This window comes from Arachis ipaensis, chromosome B5 (genome assembly GCF_059453495.1).
Source record: "Arachis ipaensis isolate K30076 ecotype BB chromosome B5, ASM5945349v1, whole genome shotgun sequence".
Classification (NCBI taxonomy): domain Eukaryota; kingdom Viridiplantae; phylum Streptophyta; class Magnoliopsida; order Fabales; family Fabaceae; genus Arachis; species Arachis ipaensis.
In genome coordinates this window covers 147,533,476-147,549,405 of record NC_142440.1, presented here as the reverse complement: position 1 = coordinate 147,549,405, position 15,930 = coordinate 147,533,476, and the positions used below count along the sequence as shown (strand labels likewise).

The 15,930-nt window shown below is 29.5% G+C and overlaps 1 protein-coding gene across 1 annotated transcript; it reads right to left on the bottom strand.

The window, feature by feature from the left end:
* Positions 1–10,043: 10,043 nt before the first annotated feature.
* Positions 10,044–13,170, bottom strand: LOC148566163 (uncharacterized). The gene is made up of 3 exons (XM_088487407.1): positions 13,022–13,170; positions 10,257–12,477; positions 10,044–10,124 (listed from the first exon to the last, which is right to left on the bottom strand). The coding sequence occupies exons 1-3, from the start codon at positions 13,168–13,170 to the stop codon at positions 10,044–10,046; spliced, it is 2,451 nt and encodes an 816-aa protein (XP_088343533.1).
* Positions 13,171–15,930: the final 2,760 nt, after the last annotated feature.

Here is a 15,930-nt window from a genome sequence, read left to right as displayed (position 1 = left end):
CAAAAACGTTATTAGTTTATTACACAAAATAGTCCATGAATGTTTACAAATAGAGGAATCTGTCCCGGGTCTTTAAACATGTTAAATGCACAAATCGGGCAATAAATTCAGCTCTAAGTGGTGTTCCCTGTCCAAACCTAAAGTAAACTAAGCTTACTTGCAATATTTATAAATTAAATATTCATTCTTAGCTTGTGTTAGTTGAAAAAAAAAATATCAATTTCCTCTTAATATTTAAAATAAGTTTTATTTTCTTTCATTTGCAATAACTTCTGTGGATAAACATAGTTTAAAATTGCCCCAAAAAATTGTAATTATTCTTGTCTTCAATAATTGGTCTATTTAACAGAGTTAAAATGTTGAAATAAAATCAAAATTTATTTCTAATATTTAAAATAAAATTAATATAGTTAATCGTTTGAATTATTTTTAATTATTTTAAAATAATATAAGATAAAAATATACTATACCCTAAAATATATTTATACCAATAGTAAATGGCAGCTTGTGATGAGGTCTAACATCCTGCACTGATCCTTCTTTACTGCCTAATATCTTGGGTCAAAGTTAATTTTTGCTATACATAGCTCTTGGACTTTACGTCCAATTGCACGTAATTCATTACTTCATTTTCATATATACTATTACCGAGACCGAGAGTAGTTGAGTGAAAAAAAAAAATTGGATAGTGTCTAGTATTTGATCTTATTATTTATTGTTCTCTTTTTTTATTAATTTTTAGTCCCACTTATAGAATTAAAAGTGAGATCACACTTTATTTTCTCTAGTTAAAAAAAAAAGAGAAGATCCATTTCCTACTATTACCCAATCATGCTTCATTATTGTGATAAGAAATTGACTGCAATCCACTTGCACTTAATTAATTATCGGTGTCTATGATTCCTAAATTTTAGATATAAAAATTTAAAAATAAAAATGTAGATTCTATCTTTTTTTTATCTTTAATTTAGATAAAAATTTTATAAGCATCACAGAATTCTCCTTAATTATCTTTAATATTATTAGGGTTTTGAAGTTCTTAAATTTGAGAAAATAATATTCAATCACTGCTTCAATCTAACATTACATTATTAATTTCTTTAAAAAAACTTTCATATTCAGAAATTAAAGTCAGAAGAAAGAGATAGCTTCTTTATCAATATAATCATAAACACTTTATCAGATAGCTCCTTCAAACTAAATTAAAAAACTTCATATTTAGAAACTGAAATCAAAACGGCGTGCAAGGTTAATCTCTTGTTTGATAATAATGATAATCATTCTTGTTTAATATATATATATATATATATATATATATATATATATAAAATAATGTAATATATATATGTTTTCATGTACATTTATTTTTTATATTTATTAAAACATAAAAAGTGACTGTGGTAATAAAATAGAATGAGAATTTAATTTATTACTTTTCTACTGGTTCAATTATTGTTATTAAGATTTAAGTGTAATGTTACCCATTTAAATTTTTTTATGAAATAAGTCTAATTAATTTTCGTTATATTACTAATTTAGTTGAATTTAATGAACAAAAATAATTTTTGTTATGTTAGACTAATTTAATTGAACTTAATAAACAAAAATATTTAAATATGTAGCATTATTCTATTATTAATTTAGAGTTAATCAGTTAATTTTGAGAGTCAAACCAAATTAACCAATTCAACTGTAATAAATAGGATGAATACGTCGCCCGATCGATTTGTTTTAGTAAAAAAATTCAAAAAATAGTTAGCGATTGACCGATTATTATTATTTTTTTTTTTTGGTAGAAAATGGTCAAAATTTTATTATTTTTATAAAAGAAATATTTCAAAAATAATTTATTCAAAAGATTATTATTTTATTATCATATTTGATTTATTTTAATTAAATTTTTTAATTTTTAATTTTATTAGTTCAATAATGGACGATCTGTTTTATGTGAAACATAATGAATTGTAATTATTCTAATAAACCCTCTATACAAGAAACAAATCAATAATAATTAAAATCTTGAACAAAACTAGCATTTATATTACTAGCTAGTGGATCTCATATTCACAATTAACAAAGCGTTTTTTGTAGAAAATTTTCTAGAAGCATGAGTTCAAAAAGATGGTATACGGCTATTGGGGAATTAATATTGGTTTGGTATACCGCTCGATGAACCCAAAAGTAGCTCCTAGCTACGTTTCGTATACGGCTATTGAAGATTGTCGCCACATGCTTTAATTTATTGGCACTAGAATATTCCATTCTCCATTTTCTCAAAGGAACGATGTTATATAAACATCTAAAAATAAATGCTAATTATTAGGATATTAAATATTTTATCACTTTTAACAATGAAATGTACATATATATAATGCGTGCCAAAACCTTGGCCACAATTGTACAAGGGATCGGATGGACGATCGAGAGACACAACTTTTGGTTTAGAGGAATTTTCAGCAACCAAAACGGATCCAAAAATTTTAATATGAGGGTCAAATTTTAGACATATTATTTATTTATTTTTTATTATATTTTATTTTATAAAAATAATTTTGACATAATTTATAATTATTGAATTAATTTTTTAAAAAATTTATTAATATATATATTAAAAATATAATTTCTCTTATAATTTTATTTTTAACATGATAGCTATATAAAAGAAACATAACAATATTAATAATATATTATGAAATTATAAAATATCAATAATGTGTTTAGTTAAAAAAAATTACATATTTATTAATTAAAATTAATTCTTTTAAAATTTTTAAAAATTTAAAAATAAATTATAAACTATTAATTATATGAAGGACGCAGTATTTTTATAGAATATTTTAACAACAGCATTAACTGAACCTCAATTAACAAACGAATGAATCAAAATCAGTTTAGTTTTGAACAAGTAGTAAAAAAAAATTCCATCATAAACAAAAATACATCCAATCCATTTTTGAATCCAAATAAACTTCAATTAAACTAATAAATGAATTGAAATTACGTAAGGAATAAAAAAATTGGTTATCCAATACTTATCAGCAGTATCAGGCATGGTTTTGAAAACTGGACCGGACCGGCCGGTTGAACCGGTTCAACAGGGAACCGAAAAGGAAAACGATTCGGTCCTCCCCCAAAAACTATTATACACAAAACCATTCTAAAACTGTTGAACCGGCCGAGAATTGGTCAGTAAAATTGGCCGGTTCTTAGAAACGACGCCGTTTTGCCATTTAGAACAAAAAAAAAAAAAAAAACAAAAACAAAGGGAACCCGAAAACGGTCAAACTCCACGCACGAGTCACACACTCACACTTCACCCCTCCCCTCAAACCCGTTCGTGCTAGCCCTAGCCCCAGTCACACTTCACACGATGTCTCCCTCTCCCTCCCCAGCCACAGTCCTAGCCCCCAACCCAAAAGCCTAACCTCTTCCACGGATCCGCCGCCACCATCCGTCGGAGGCGCCTCCTCCTTTTCCCTTTTCGAGACCGAAACCCCTAGGTCGGCACGTAGTCGCGTCGTCTTCTTGCTCGAGTTCAAGCTGCAAGCCGTGGTCTAGCCGTGGTCTCGCCGTCGTCGTCCTTCTCGTCTCGCCGTCGCCGTCCTTCTAGTCTTGCCGGTGTTGTCTTTCTCTCAGTCAAGGTTAGTAGTCTGAACTCTGAAATTTTAAATTACTCAAATATGCAGTTTCTGAAATTAGGAATTTGTGAATCTGATGAACTCTGAAGTTAGTGATTATGTTCTAATATGTGCTCTTGTTACTAGTTTGTTATTGATTCTAAAATTGAGTAATGGATTTGTTACTGATTCTGTTCTATGGTCTTATGGATGATTATTTGATTTCTGGCCGTTCTGTTGCTGTTTTTAATTTGGATTATGATTTATTGATTTTAGTTATGGATGGAAGTATTAATCAAGAAGCAATTGCTAAGAATGCATGTTTGAGTAATAATTCATCTGCCAATCCTCCTAATTTAAATAATTCTGCTAATCTTAATCCACCTAGTTCGAATAATAGTCAGTCACAACATTCTTTTAATTTATGGATTTTGATGATTGATAAATTTTCATGTTGGTTTTTAATATTTAGATATTTTTTTTTTTACTATTTAACTTTTGAGATTGTATTTTGATAAGATCATATGGATTTGATTGATGACACTTTGTTGTTGAATGCTAATTTTAGTTGCAGAATGCCCTGTTTGTGCTGAATGATAATTTTTGTTGCTGAATGTTGAATGCTGTTGGTAATGGTGTTTTTGTTGCTGAATATCCTGTTTGGTGCTGAATGATAATTTTTTATTTCTGGCTGTGCTGCTGCTGTTTTTAATTTTGTGAACGATTTATTAATTTCAGTTATAGGCGATAGTATTAATCAAGAAGCAATTATTGAGAACAATGCATCTGTGAACAATAACTTTTCTGCCAATCCTAATCCTCCTATTTTGAATGATGCCGCCAATTCTAATCCTCCTGATAATAATGCATTTGATGATTGATAATTATTTATGTTGGTATTTAATATTTAGATATTTTTTTATTATTTAATTTTTGAGTATGTATTTTGATAAGATCATATGGATTTGGTTGATGATATTTTATGTAGTGTTTTAAATTTGGAAGATATTTTAAGATTTATATTAGATTATAATTATATTTTAGGATGTTTATTTATAATTTATTTATTATTTTATTCTAAAATTATTTTTTCGGTTGAATTATTGGTTGGACCGGTTAGACCAGTGAACCAGTAAACCAACGATTAGAGAGGTTCGATGACCGGTCCGGTTCTCAGAACCTTGGTATCAGGTGAACCTCAATTAACACACAAATGAACTTAAATTAGTTCAGTTTTAAACAAGCAATAAAAAAGACTCAATCATCAATAAAAATACATTTGAATTCATTTATGAATCCATATGAACCTCAATTAAATTAAGGAGGAAAAGAAAAAATGCAGTAACAACAATAAAAGAACAGTGATTAAGAGAAAACATACGGAGTAGAAGAAGGAACGCGACGAAAAAAAAGGAGGAATGCGAAGAAAAAGAAGGAAAACGTGAAGAAGAAAGAGGATTGCGAAGACAAAGAAGGAATAACGCAAAGAAAAAGAAAGAACACAAAGACAAAAAAGGATATGTTTGCATTAGTAAAGCACATGTATATGTACACGCTGGTGTAATAAAAATGGTTTTTGTTGAATCTGGACCAATTTGATTGAACTTTGTTGCTAAAAAGACTTGGATGTATAATTGAATTATAAATATAATTCCTTAAAATTTAGGGGATCGAGACTATTACTTGCCCCCTCTAAATTCGGCCCTAGAAGTGGAACTTACTAAAAGTTTTTCTTAAATAAATTTTTTAAAAAGAATATTTTTAAAATAAGTTAAAATAATATTAAATATTAAATATTAAAATTATGAATTTTTTTCCTCTTTAAAAAAGAAAAGTCAGATAGACATGTCAAGATTACGGTGAGATATTCATTTTGAGTAGTAAAATTTTGGATAATTTACCTAAATAAAATAACTCTCCTCCAAAAGAAGTTTTATTTTATATAGATAAGTTGCTCTAAAATTTGTATAGTTGTAGAAATAATTTTAACAAGAGTAGTTTAGTTTAGCGTTGTATTAAACATAGCTTTTCAATGTAAAAATATATTTTTGTTTAAAAAAATATTTTTGTTTAGCTATGTAAATGGAATGACTTAGATTAGATTTAGCTCTTTATGTAAATTTAATAAGTCTATTTCGATTTATACATACATGCATACTGTTCTAGTAAATCTAATCATTCTGTTTTGATTTATGCATACATGCTGTCTTAATAAATTTAAACAGAGTGATTAGATTTACTAGGACAGCATGTATGCATGCATAAATCGAACCAGTGTGTTTCGATTTATATAGAGAGCTAAATCTAGTCTAGCTCATTCAATTTATATAAAGAGGTGATTGAAAAGATCTATGTAACATTTTTTAATAACTATAATTTTTTATTCATTTGATAATTTAAATAATTATCAATAACTATACACTACTTACATACGGTTTCTACCTTTCTTCGATTCTCCATATTTATAGTTACACTAAATTCTCGTATTCAATTTTTTATTTTCATTTTAGTTCACATACGGTTTCTACCTTTCTTCGATTCTCCATATTTATAGTTACACTAAATTCTCGTATTCAATTTTTTATTTTCATTTTAGTTAAGTTTAAAATTTAAACATTATTTTAGATTAATAGCGTACACCAACAAAAAATTACTAATTTCTAAAAAAATTGATGTGATTTAAAATTGTTCATTTGAAATTAACACATTATTTTTATAAAAAAAATACATTTAAATTAGTATTAAAAAAATTGTATTAAAAAAGAATAAAAAATTATAAAAAGTTAAAAATTTTGATAAATTTTATTTGACCATATATAATTAAAAATTCAAAAATATGTTGGTTTCTAGAAATATAATGAGCTACTTTTACGTAAATTCATCTGTTTTTTCAAAAACTAGTGATTTTTTACGTGTACGCTAGTAATTTAAAACTAATCATTTATTTCTACTATTATTTGAAACCATCTATTTTAAAAAGTTTAGTACAAATAAACATGAAAAAGTTATTAATTTAAAATTTAAAATTTAAAATATAGATGAGATATAATTTAATTAAAGTCGATCTAAATAGTAACAAAATATATCAATTTTTATTTTTTAAATTGGTTTAAATTAAATTATTAATATTATTTTATTATTTTAAAAAATTATATTTTTATATTTATAACTTCATATATCTTGTTTACGGTATGAACGAGATAACTATGCATTTATTTCATTATGTGTATTTTTTTTAAAATTCTATTATCTCGTTTGCAAATGAGATAATGCCAAATAAAATCGTATCTTATCTCGTTTACAGTGTAAACGAAATATAAGCAATCTTAATTTTTTTACAGGGTAAACAGAATATGTAAAAAAATAAAAATTGGTAAATATGTTACAAATTATCTATATCCATAATTAAAATATTTATTTAAAATATCCTAATGTATGTGTATGTATAGCGTATCAATATTTTAAAGAAATAATTTTTATACTTAATTTTATAAATTAAATGATAATTTTGTTGATATAGTATTTTAATTATTTTTTTAAATTACATATTGTAAATTTAATCAGCCTGTTTTGATTTATGCATGTATGCTGTTCTAGTAAATCTAATTACTCTGTTTAGATTTATTAAGACAATGCATAAATCGAAACAGGGTGATTAGATTTACTAGGACAACATGCATACATAAATCGAAATAGACTGATTAGATTTACATAGAGAGTTAAATCTAATCTGACTCATTTGATTTACATAAAGAAGTGATTGAAGAGATCTATGTAACATTTTTTCATTTAGATAAATTGTGTAATATTGAGTTAGATTTGGTTAATTGTGTGTTTTATCCAAAGATATTATATTTCATCGAAATTCATAAAGTAAATTACTCACGTCATCATGATGCAACTAATAAATTATATTACTACAATTATTGTATTTAACCACAAAACTTGAGTATATAAGACTGTCTTTGTTTATGAGAAGTAAGATAGTGAAAATAAGACATAAAAAATAAAAATAAAAATAAAAATATTTTTATATTTTATTTAATAATAAATTAGAATAAATTATAAAAATTTAATTTATTTTTATTTTTTTATTTAATTTTTTTAAAAAATATATAATAATAAAAATATATAATTATAAAAAATTAATAAGAATAATAAAAATAAAATATAAGTTATATTTTTTATTAGTATCTATTTTGTTAGAGATATAACCATTAATATTATATTTTTTTATCAGTTTAAGTTTTGAGATAGATAATTTCATAATATAGTATTAGAGAGCTTTATATCCCAAAAGATTTAAAATTGGATTTTTGGTGAACTCCAAAAATAAAAAAAATAGCATAAGACAAATAAAAAAAAAAACCTATGCAATATTAGAGATATAACTAAGATGAGATCAAAATGCTTAATATATAAGATCAACCTAGTGATTAATTAATAATTTACTAATACAATGCTTCATTTATCATTATTACATACCAAAACAAAAAAGTTCTTCAATTGTTAATGTTACACAATTATATATATAATTAAGGTTAACGATTAAAAATTATTCAAATATTAGTGTATTAGTACACTTTAAAATTTTTCTAAAGTATAAATACGATGAAGATAGCAGAGCATGGATATATATGTTAAAAATTATAAATTTAAGAGTGATTAAATTTTTTTTACGACTAAATATTGGTTTAAATTTTATTCTAAAATATGATAAAAATATTAAATCGTTAAATATATATTTTTAAAAATAATTTTAAAAGTTGAATTTTAAATTTAAATCCTGACAAAAATTCTTTTTAAATTTATTAATAGTAAAAATTTCTTTAAAATATTCTCAAAACGTGATAGAAATTTCAAACGTTAATATATATTTTCAAAAAAAAAAATTAGAGATTAAATTTTGATATAATTTTTTATAAATATAATTAAAAAAATAAAATTTTTTTATCTATAAAATTTGACAATTTTAAGATAAGTGAATATTTTTTGTAATTGTTTAATAACCAAAAATATTTTTAAAATGTAAAAAACATAAAGGCCAAATTTTAGTTCAATTTTTTGCATAAAACTTATAAATAATTATTAAAGATTCTTTTTAAATTTTGAAACAAATATAATTTATTAGATACAAAAATCGTTTAGTATTTATAAAAAATGGAATTTTTTTTGTTATTTTTATAGCATTTTAAAATATTTTGACAGAACTCTTGTCATTATCAATTATTTTTTCAACTGATATGTGTGTATATATATATATATACCCAAAGCTCGGCTTGACCAATAAAATAAGGCTTATTAACGTTTTTTTGGCTAAGCCGTATCTTGCTGGGTGGGACTGAGAACAAAAAAAAGGAAAGGGGACGTACAACCATGCATGCATGGTAGTTGATGGTACTTCTCAGCCGTGTCTCCGAGGGACAGTTGAACAAGCTGACTCATGAATGCGGCGGGTTGGATGAGCCAATAACTCGAGCCAAAAGTTGAGAGGTTGTGCTTTGCCTTCCATGTTATGAACTTATGAGTTATATATGATGACATGATTACCAAAAGGTCCATTTATTTTCTTGGTACGTACATATATAATAAGATCCATGTGCCGGACAGTTGGTTTGTTTGCGGGGACACAGTTACACATTTAATTGCTTCTTGTATGTTCTTATTTCCGGTTTTGATCCTCAGTGAATTTAGATTTTCTAAGGAGTTTAATCTTATGTAATTTTTATCGTATATTTTATTTTAGTTTAAGAATTGTTCTTGTGTGAGTAACTTGGACGTAACTCGATTTTTGGAAGTCGATGCCGAGTTGTTGCCTTCAACTCCGAGCTATAAGTTAGGAAGATTTGAGTTCTTCGTCCAGAGAGATATCACGTTACAGAGAGTATGAACAAAAGGGAGTGCACTTGCAAAAGGTACTCCGATGCTTAAGTTAGTACTATGAATTCAGTGTATCGTTTGAAGATAAAATATCATACCTTTATAGGTGAGATAAAATAGGTCGGTTACGTTTCTATTGATCATCTGAATTGATGAGCGGTTAATAGATTTTAATAAGTGATAATGTCTGGTCGGACGTTTTTATTCCAGGATGTAGTCCGTTGAGTCTGATTGTAACGTATAACACCGAGTTATTGTGTACAATGTCGAATTATGACATCGGATTTATAACGACCGTATCATACCCCAAGTTTGTCTTGGAAATGTATTTTAATGAAGCAGGTTGAGCTTTTGATGAGCCATAACTTGGCCATTGAGTTAGCTTTGGAGCCCCCCAGTCAGGGACGGATCCAGAAATGTTATCATGGGGCCAATAACATATATAATATTAAAAATATATATAAATAAATTATAATGTAAGATGCATTACAAAAATATACCGATAGAGAATATATTTAAAGTACAAAAAAATATGTATACTTTTTACTAACAAAGTGGTACACGTCGATTCTTCATATCATAAAATTCATCGATAATAGAATCGGTGTCAAATCTTTCAGCAATCTTCTTCTCAATATAAATCAAAAGACAATTAGCAAGAAATTCATCTTCCATTTTGTTTCTGAGTCTATTCTTCACAATATTCATAGCTGAAAAAGATCTCTCAATTGTAGCAGTTGAAACAGGAAGAGTTAATACCAAGCGAATCAAACGATCAATCAAAGGATATGTTAAAGACTTTCCTGTCTTCGTTAATCCTTGACATAACTCCGAAATTGTGCACAAGTTAGTTAACTCAATATTATTAGGAACATCAAGTTCATAATGTTGAGCTTGCATTCTAATGTGAAATTTCTCTTGGTCACTGAAGTCGCCTGGATAAAACCGTTCTACTAATTCACATACTTTGTTGACACTGAAGAGCTTATAATTTTCTCTGGGATCTAAAGTTGAACTTAAAGTAAGCAATTCCACCATATTATCATTGAATCTTCCATTAATCTCTTGCAACTGTGTATCAATTACAGCCAGAAATAAATTAACACGGTAATGATGCTCCACTGAAATTCGGTCAACAATTTTGCGAGTTCGGCCTCTTCTAGGAATATGCATTGCATTCATATCAGAAACTTCAACTTCATGTTTCTCACAAAATAATATAACTTCTTTTATGAAAGCTTCCCAACTTGATTCTCTCATTCGTTGGATTAAAGTCTTGGTAGTAGAAACCAGAGTTAAAGCATTCAATATGTCTTGATTTTTTCGTTGCAAAGCTTGACAAAGATCATGACTAACTTCCAAAATATTTCTCATCAAATGCAAAACAAAGACAAATTCAAAGGATGTGATAGCATCATAAGCAGCACTAGCATCACCACGAGTGGAGAAATTACCTTCTTCACTGCTTTTTTCAAGAACTTCACAAGTAGCATCAAACATGCATAGCAAGCTACGTACAGAATTCAAATGAGACCCCCATGTAGTATCTCCAGCTCTTTGCAAAGTACCAATTTGATTAAGTCCACTACCTGTCACAATTTGATCATTGGCAATTAAGTTTGCAACATTATTTGCTTGAGCAACCCTTAACTGATCATGACGTTTAGGAGAAACAGTCACAACATTCACAATTAGGGTAAGTTTTGAAAAGAATTGATGAACATAACAAACTTCTTTGGCTGCAGAAACAAGTGCTAATTGTAATCGATGAGCAAGACAATGAATGTAATAAGCAAAAGGGCAATCTTTCAAAAATAGAGCTTGCAATCCATTCCATTCACCACGCATATTACTAGCTCCATCATACCCTTGTCCCCTAAGATTTTGAACATCAAGATTATGACGAGAAAGAACTGATGAAATTTCTGTTTTCAATGTCAAAGAACACGTATCAGAAACATGTATAAGATCAAAAAATCTTTCTTGAACACAACCGTGCTTGTCTATAAATCTCAAAACCACAGACATTTGTTCTCGCTTTGACTCATCTCTTGCTTCATCAATAATTATACAAAATTTAGAATCACCAATTTCTTCTCGAATTGCTGCACGCACTTTTCTAGCAAAGATATGCAATATATCTTTTTGAACACCAGGAGATATATATTGAGCATTTCCAGGAGCATTTTCAAGGACAACATTATTAACATTCTGATTGCATGAAGCTAAAAGCTTAATTAACTCAATAAAATTTCCCCTATTCAAAGATCCAGGACTTTCATCGTCGCCTCTAAATGCACATGCTTGAAATGCAAGCCATCGAATAGCATCAATAGATGTCTTCAACCTTAAGCGATTATTTGCAATAGTTTCATCACTATGTCTATCAAGAACTTTGTTTATATGCTTAGAATGAGCCATTAAATCATCACAAGATTTCACACATAAATTATGGGGAGAATTAGGAATAGAACCCTCGTGACATACAAATGCACAATTCACTCCATTGTTTACTTTCTTCCAATTACTAAATCCTAACTCTGAAAATGCATTTTTTCCATCATTGCGAGCACCATAATGTTTACTAAACAAGTAGCAAGGCAAACAATAAGCAGCATCTTTTTCTGGTGAATATTCTAACCAACTTGAAAATTTCTTAAACCAAGAAGATTGAAAATATCGACGGTGATTGTTATTACCAGAAGCTGGATAACTAATATTTGTTGGTTGGTATGGCCCAGCTATTATGTATGCTCTACGAATCTTATCACGTTCATTGACATTATACTGCCAAATTGGACGTCGCTTTCCTGGATCCCTTTCTAGTAAAGAGATATCAACATCTCTTTCTAATCTTGGAACTTTGGATTCATGTTGATGTGCATTTTGAGTAAGATTAGAGAGTTCACTTACTTGAACTTCTTGTGAAATAAGATTAGAGGGTTGACTTGTTTGAACTCCAACATTATCAGCAGCTTTTCTCTTAAAAATTGCATCAATTTTACTTTACTTTTTCATCATAAAATGTTCTAGTTTCTTTTTACCTGAAAAAAATTCAAATAATTATATACTCACATGAATAAATAAAGTCTAAATATTTTTTATTAATTAAACATCAATAAAAAATTAATAATATTTTTTTTACTAAATCACTATCAATTTTACTAAAAATAAAAAATAAAAAAACTACTAGACAAATTAATAATATACACAATCACACCGTAGTACAGTACATAGAGTCATAGATAGGGGTGTAAATTACCAAACTGGACCAAAAATTACCGCAGAACCGAACCGAATTTTACAACAACCGATTAGAAAACCGAAAAAATTAGTTTTTTTTTGGTTTTTTTCGAAGTAAACCGATCGGTTCGGTTCGGTTTTCGGTTGACTCGGTAGAAACTGAACCGAACCGGACCAAACCGAAAAATGAGGGTTCAATGGTGTGTTTTTACTAAGTTACCCTTTAACCTAGGTATAAAAGGGCAACTTCACACAGCCCTAGCCTTCTTCCTCTCTTTTACGCGAACGGCGAATCCGGAGCCCTAGCTTTCTTCCTCTGTTCTTCTCTTCCACGGTTCCACACTTCCACCTTCGATTCCACCATGCTCGAGAGAAGGAGACCCTGAAGGAGAACCCTAGCTTCTCTTCCTCTCTTCTTGTCTTCAGTCATCGCCGTCGCAGGGTCGCCGTCGCTGGGTCGCCGTCCCCGAGGAGCAATCCATTCACCGAGAAGCAGTCCTGTCACCGAGCAGCAGTCCAGTCGCCAAGCAAGACTCCAATGGCCGTCGCAGTCCAACTCGAGCGCCGAGCAGCACTCCTGTCACCAAGCCATCTTCTGCAGAAAGCAACTCCACAATGTCTTCTTCGGAGGTTAGAAATTCTGAACAATTATTTTTAGAGATTCTGTTTAGTGATATTGTGCTTGATTTAACCTGAACAATTGTTTTTACAAATTCTGTTTGTGGTTATGATTTTGAGAAATTCTGTTTGTGCCTTTGTGGTTATGTTTTTTAGAAATTCTGTAGCTAGAAATTCTGTTTGTATTGGTTGCATCAAGAACTCACAAGATAATGCATCGCTTTATTTTTTATTTTAATTTTTTTTCTGGATGAAAAATAGAGACATTCATTGAATACATTGCTTGTGAGGTAATATGATGTTTGATGTTTAATTTTTGAAGTAGATTCTAAACCCATGTGATCTCTGCTTCACCAGCTGTCAAGATTTAGAATTCAGCTTTAGTGGACTATGCATGAACTGGCTAAAAGTGGCAGTTGATAGTAATTTTAGGGATGAAATCATTGAGATAGGCATTGTTTTAGCTTCACTCATTCCCAATTTTGATAGAAGGTCTATTATATATTTTGTTTGGGACAAACTGCATAGAATCTGTTCTATGAACTTCAATTCCAAGAAAATATGATAAGGAACCAAGATCCTTTAATGTGAAGATTTTGTGCAATGGCTGAATCATTAGAGTAATTTGTGTAGAGTAATTTTCTGTAATAATAATGTCATACACATAACAAGGTATATATAAAATAGAATTGGCTGTTTGAGCTGTTAATGATGCTTGTTTTGGTGGACTGTTTGAGCTGTTAATGATGCTTGTTTTGGTGGACTGTTAGAGCTGTTAATGAATTTAAATTCTGTTGATTATATGGCAGTTGGTGAGTATTAAATGATGCTTGTTTTGGTGGACTGTTAGAGCTGTTAATGATGCTTGTTTTGGTGGACTGTTAGAGCTGTTAATGAATTTAAATTCTGTTGATTATATGGCAGTTGGTGAGTATTAAATGATGCTTGTTTTGGTGGACTGTTAGAGCTGTTAATGATGCTTGTTTTGTTGCTGGAAACAATACTTTTGGTGCTGTTCATGAATTAAAAACCTTAATTTTTTATTGTTCTGTTTATATATATATGCAGCCAACAAGCAATGAGGTGCCCAGTGAGCGGACGCCTCTCATTGGGGGTGAAATTGTTGAGTCCGCAGTACGTTCTTCAACGGACAGCGGCGTGCTTACCAAACCCCCGCCCCATCCTAGATCAAAGAAGAGGAAGGTTCATTCAACTAATGTGGGTGCAACTCCGGGAGCAACTCCAACAAATCCATCTCCAAGCACTGTGGAAACTGATGAAGAGGATAGCAAGGATGAAGCTAATGAAGGTAACAGAAAACCTTCTAGACCTAGATCTTGGACTTGGGAACACTTTACAAGGGATCCTAAGTCCAAGCCATCACATCCTAGGGCTAAATGTAATTGGTGTGGTGCATCATATGCATGTGACTCTCATAGAAATAGTACAACTAATATGCGTTATCATTTGTTGAACCAATGTAAAAAATTTCCTAGGGAGTCGGGTGACCCTAGTTAAACAATCCTTACCTTCCAACAAAAAAAAGAGGGTGAAGGGGTATTTACTGCAGTTACTTTTGATGCTGAAATGTGTAGAAAAGCCCTTGCTAGGATGATAATTGTTGATGAGCTACCATTCAAGTTTGTTGAGGGGGAGGGATTTAGATTCTATATGAGTATTGTGCAACCTAGATTTCCACTTCCGGGAAGGATTACTGTTGTTAAGGACTGTTGGAATCTCTATATTAGGGAGAAGAATAAGTTGAAAACTGTGTTCAAGCAACCGAATCAATCTGTTTGTTTAACTACTGATTGTTGGACTTCTGTGCAAAATCTGAATTATATGTGTCTCACTGTTCATTACATTGATCATGATTGGAAATTGCAAAAGAGGATTATTAATTTTTGTCTTATTAAAAACCACAAGGGAGAAACAATTAGTAGAAAGATTGAGAGATGTCTTTTGGGGTGGGGGATATCTAGAGTGTTCACAATTACTGTTGATAACGCTAGTTCTAATGATACTGCAATATCTTACCTAAGAACTAGAATGGAGGATTGGAATTTACATCCTTTGAAAGGAGAGCATTTGCATGTTAGGTGTTGTGCACATATTCTTAATCTTGTTGTTAATGATGGATTGAAAGAGATGCATGAATCTATTAGCAAGATAAGAAATACTATTAGATATGTGCGTGCTTTCCCTAGTCGTATGAATAGGTTCAAAAATTTCATTAAGGAAGCTAGGATACAAGACAAGTGTACTGTCCAACTCGATGTTCCCACTAGATGGAACTCGACATACACCATGCTTGAAAGTGGTTTGAAGTTTCAAAAGGCGTTCAAGAGGCTAAGGAAGAGAGATACATAATATGCTCTAATGCAAGGTGGTATTCCGAAGAATATTGATTGGGACAATGCAAAACACTTTATGGAATTCTTGAAAATTTTTCATGATGTTACAAAGAGTGTGTCTGGTAGTTTGCTTGTGACTTCTTCTCAATATTTTCATGAGTTTTGTAAGATTTTGCGTGTGTTCAAAGCTTCTTGTGGTAGTCGAGATCCATTACTTG

What these genes read in the sequence shown, in the direction of transcription:
- LOC148566163 (XM_088487407.1), bottom strand. Translation starts at nt 13,170, where the DNA reads ATGACTGAAGACAAGAAGAGAGGAAGAGAAGCTAGGGTTCTCCTTCAG. An exon ending in GCTCCGGATTCGCCGTTCGC is followed by an intron (nt 12,478 to 13,021) that starts GTAAAAGAGAGG and finishes AATTTTTAAGAG; the next exon opens with AAAAGCTGCTGATAATGTTG. An exon ending in TTGATCGTTTGATTCGCTTG is followed by an intron (nt 10,125 to 10,256) that starts GTATTAACTCTT and finishes TATATTGAGAAG; the next exon opens with AAGATTGCTGAAAGATTTGA.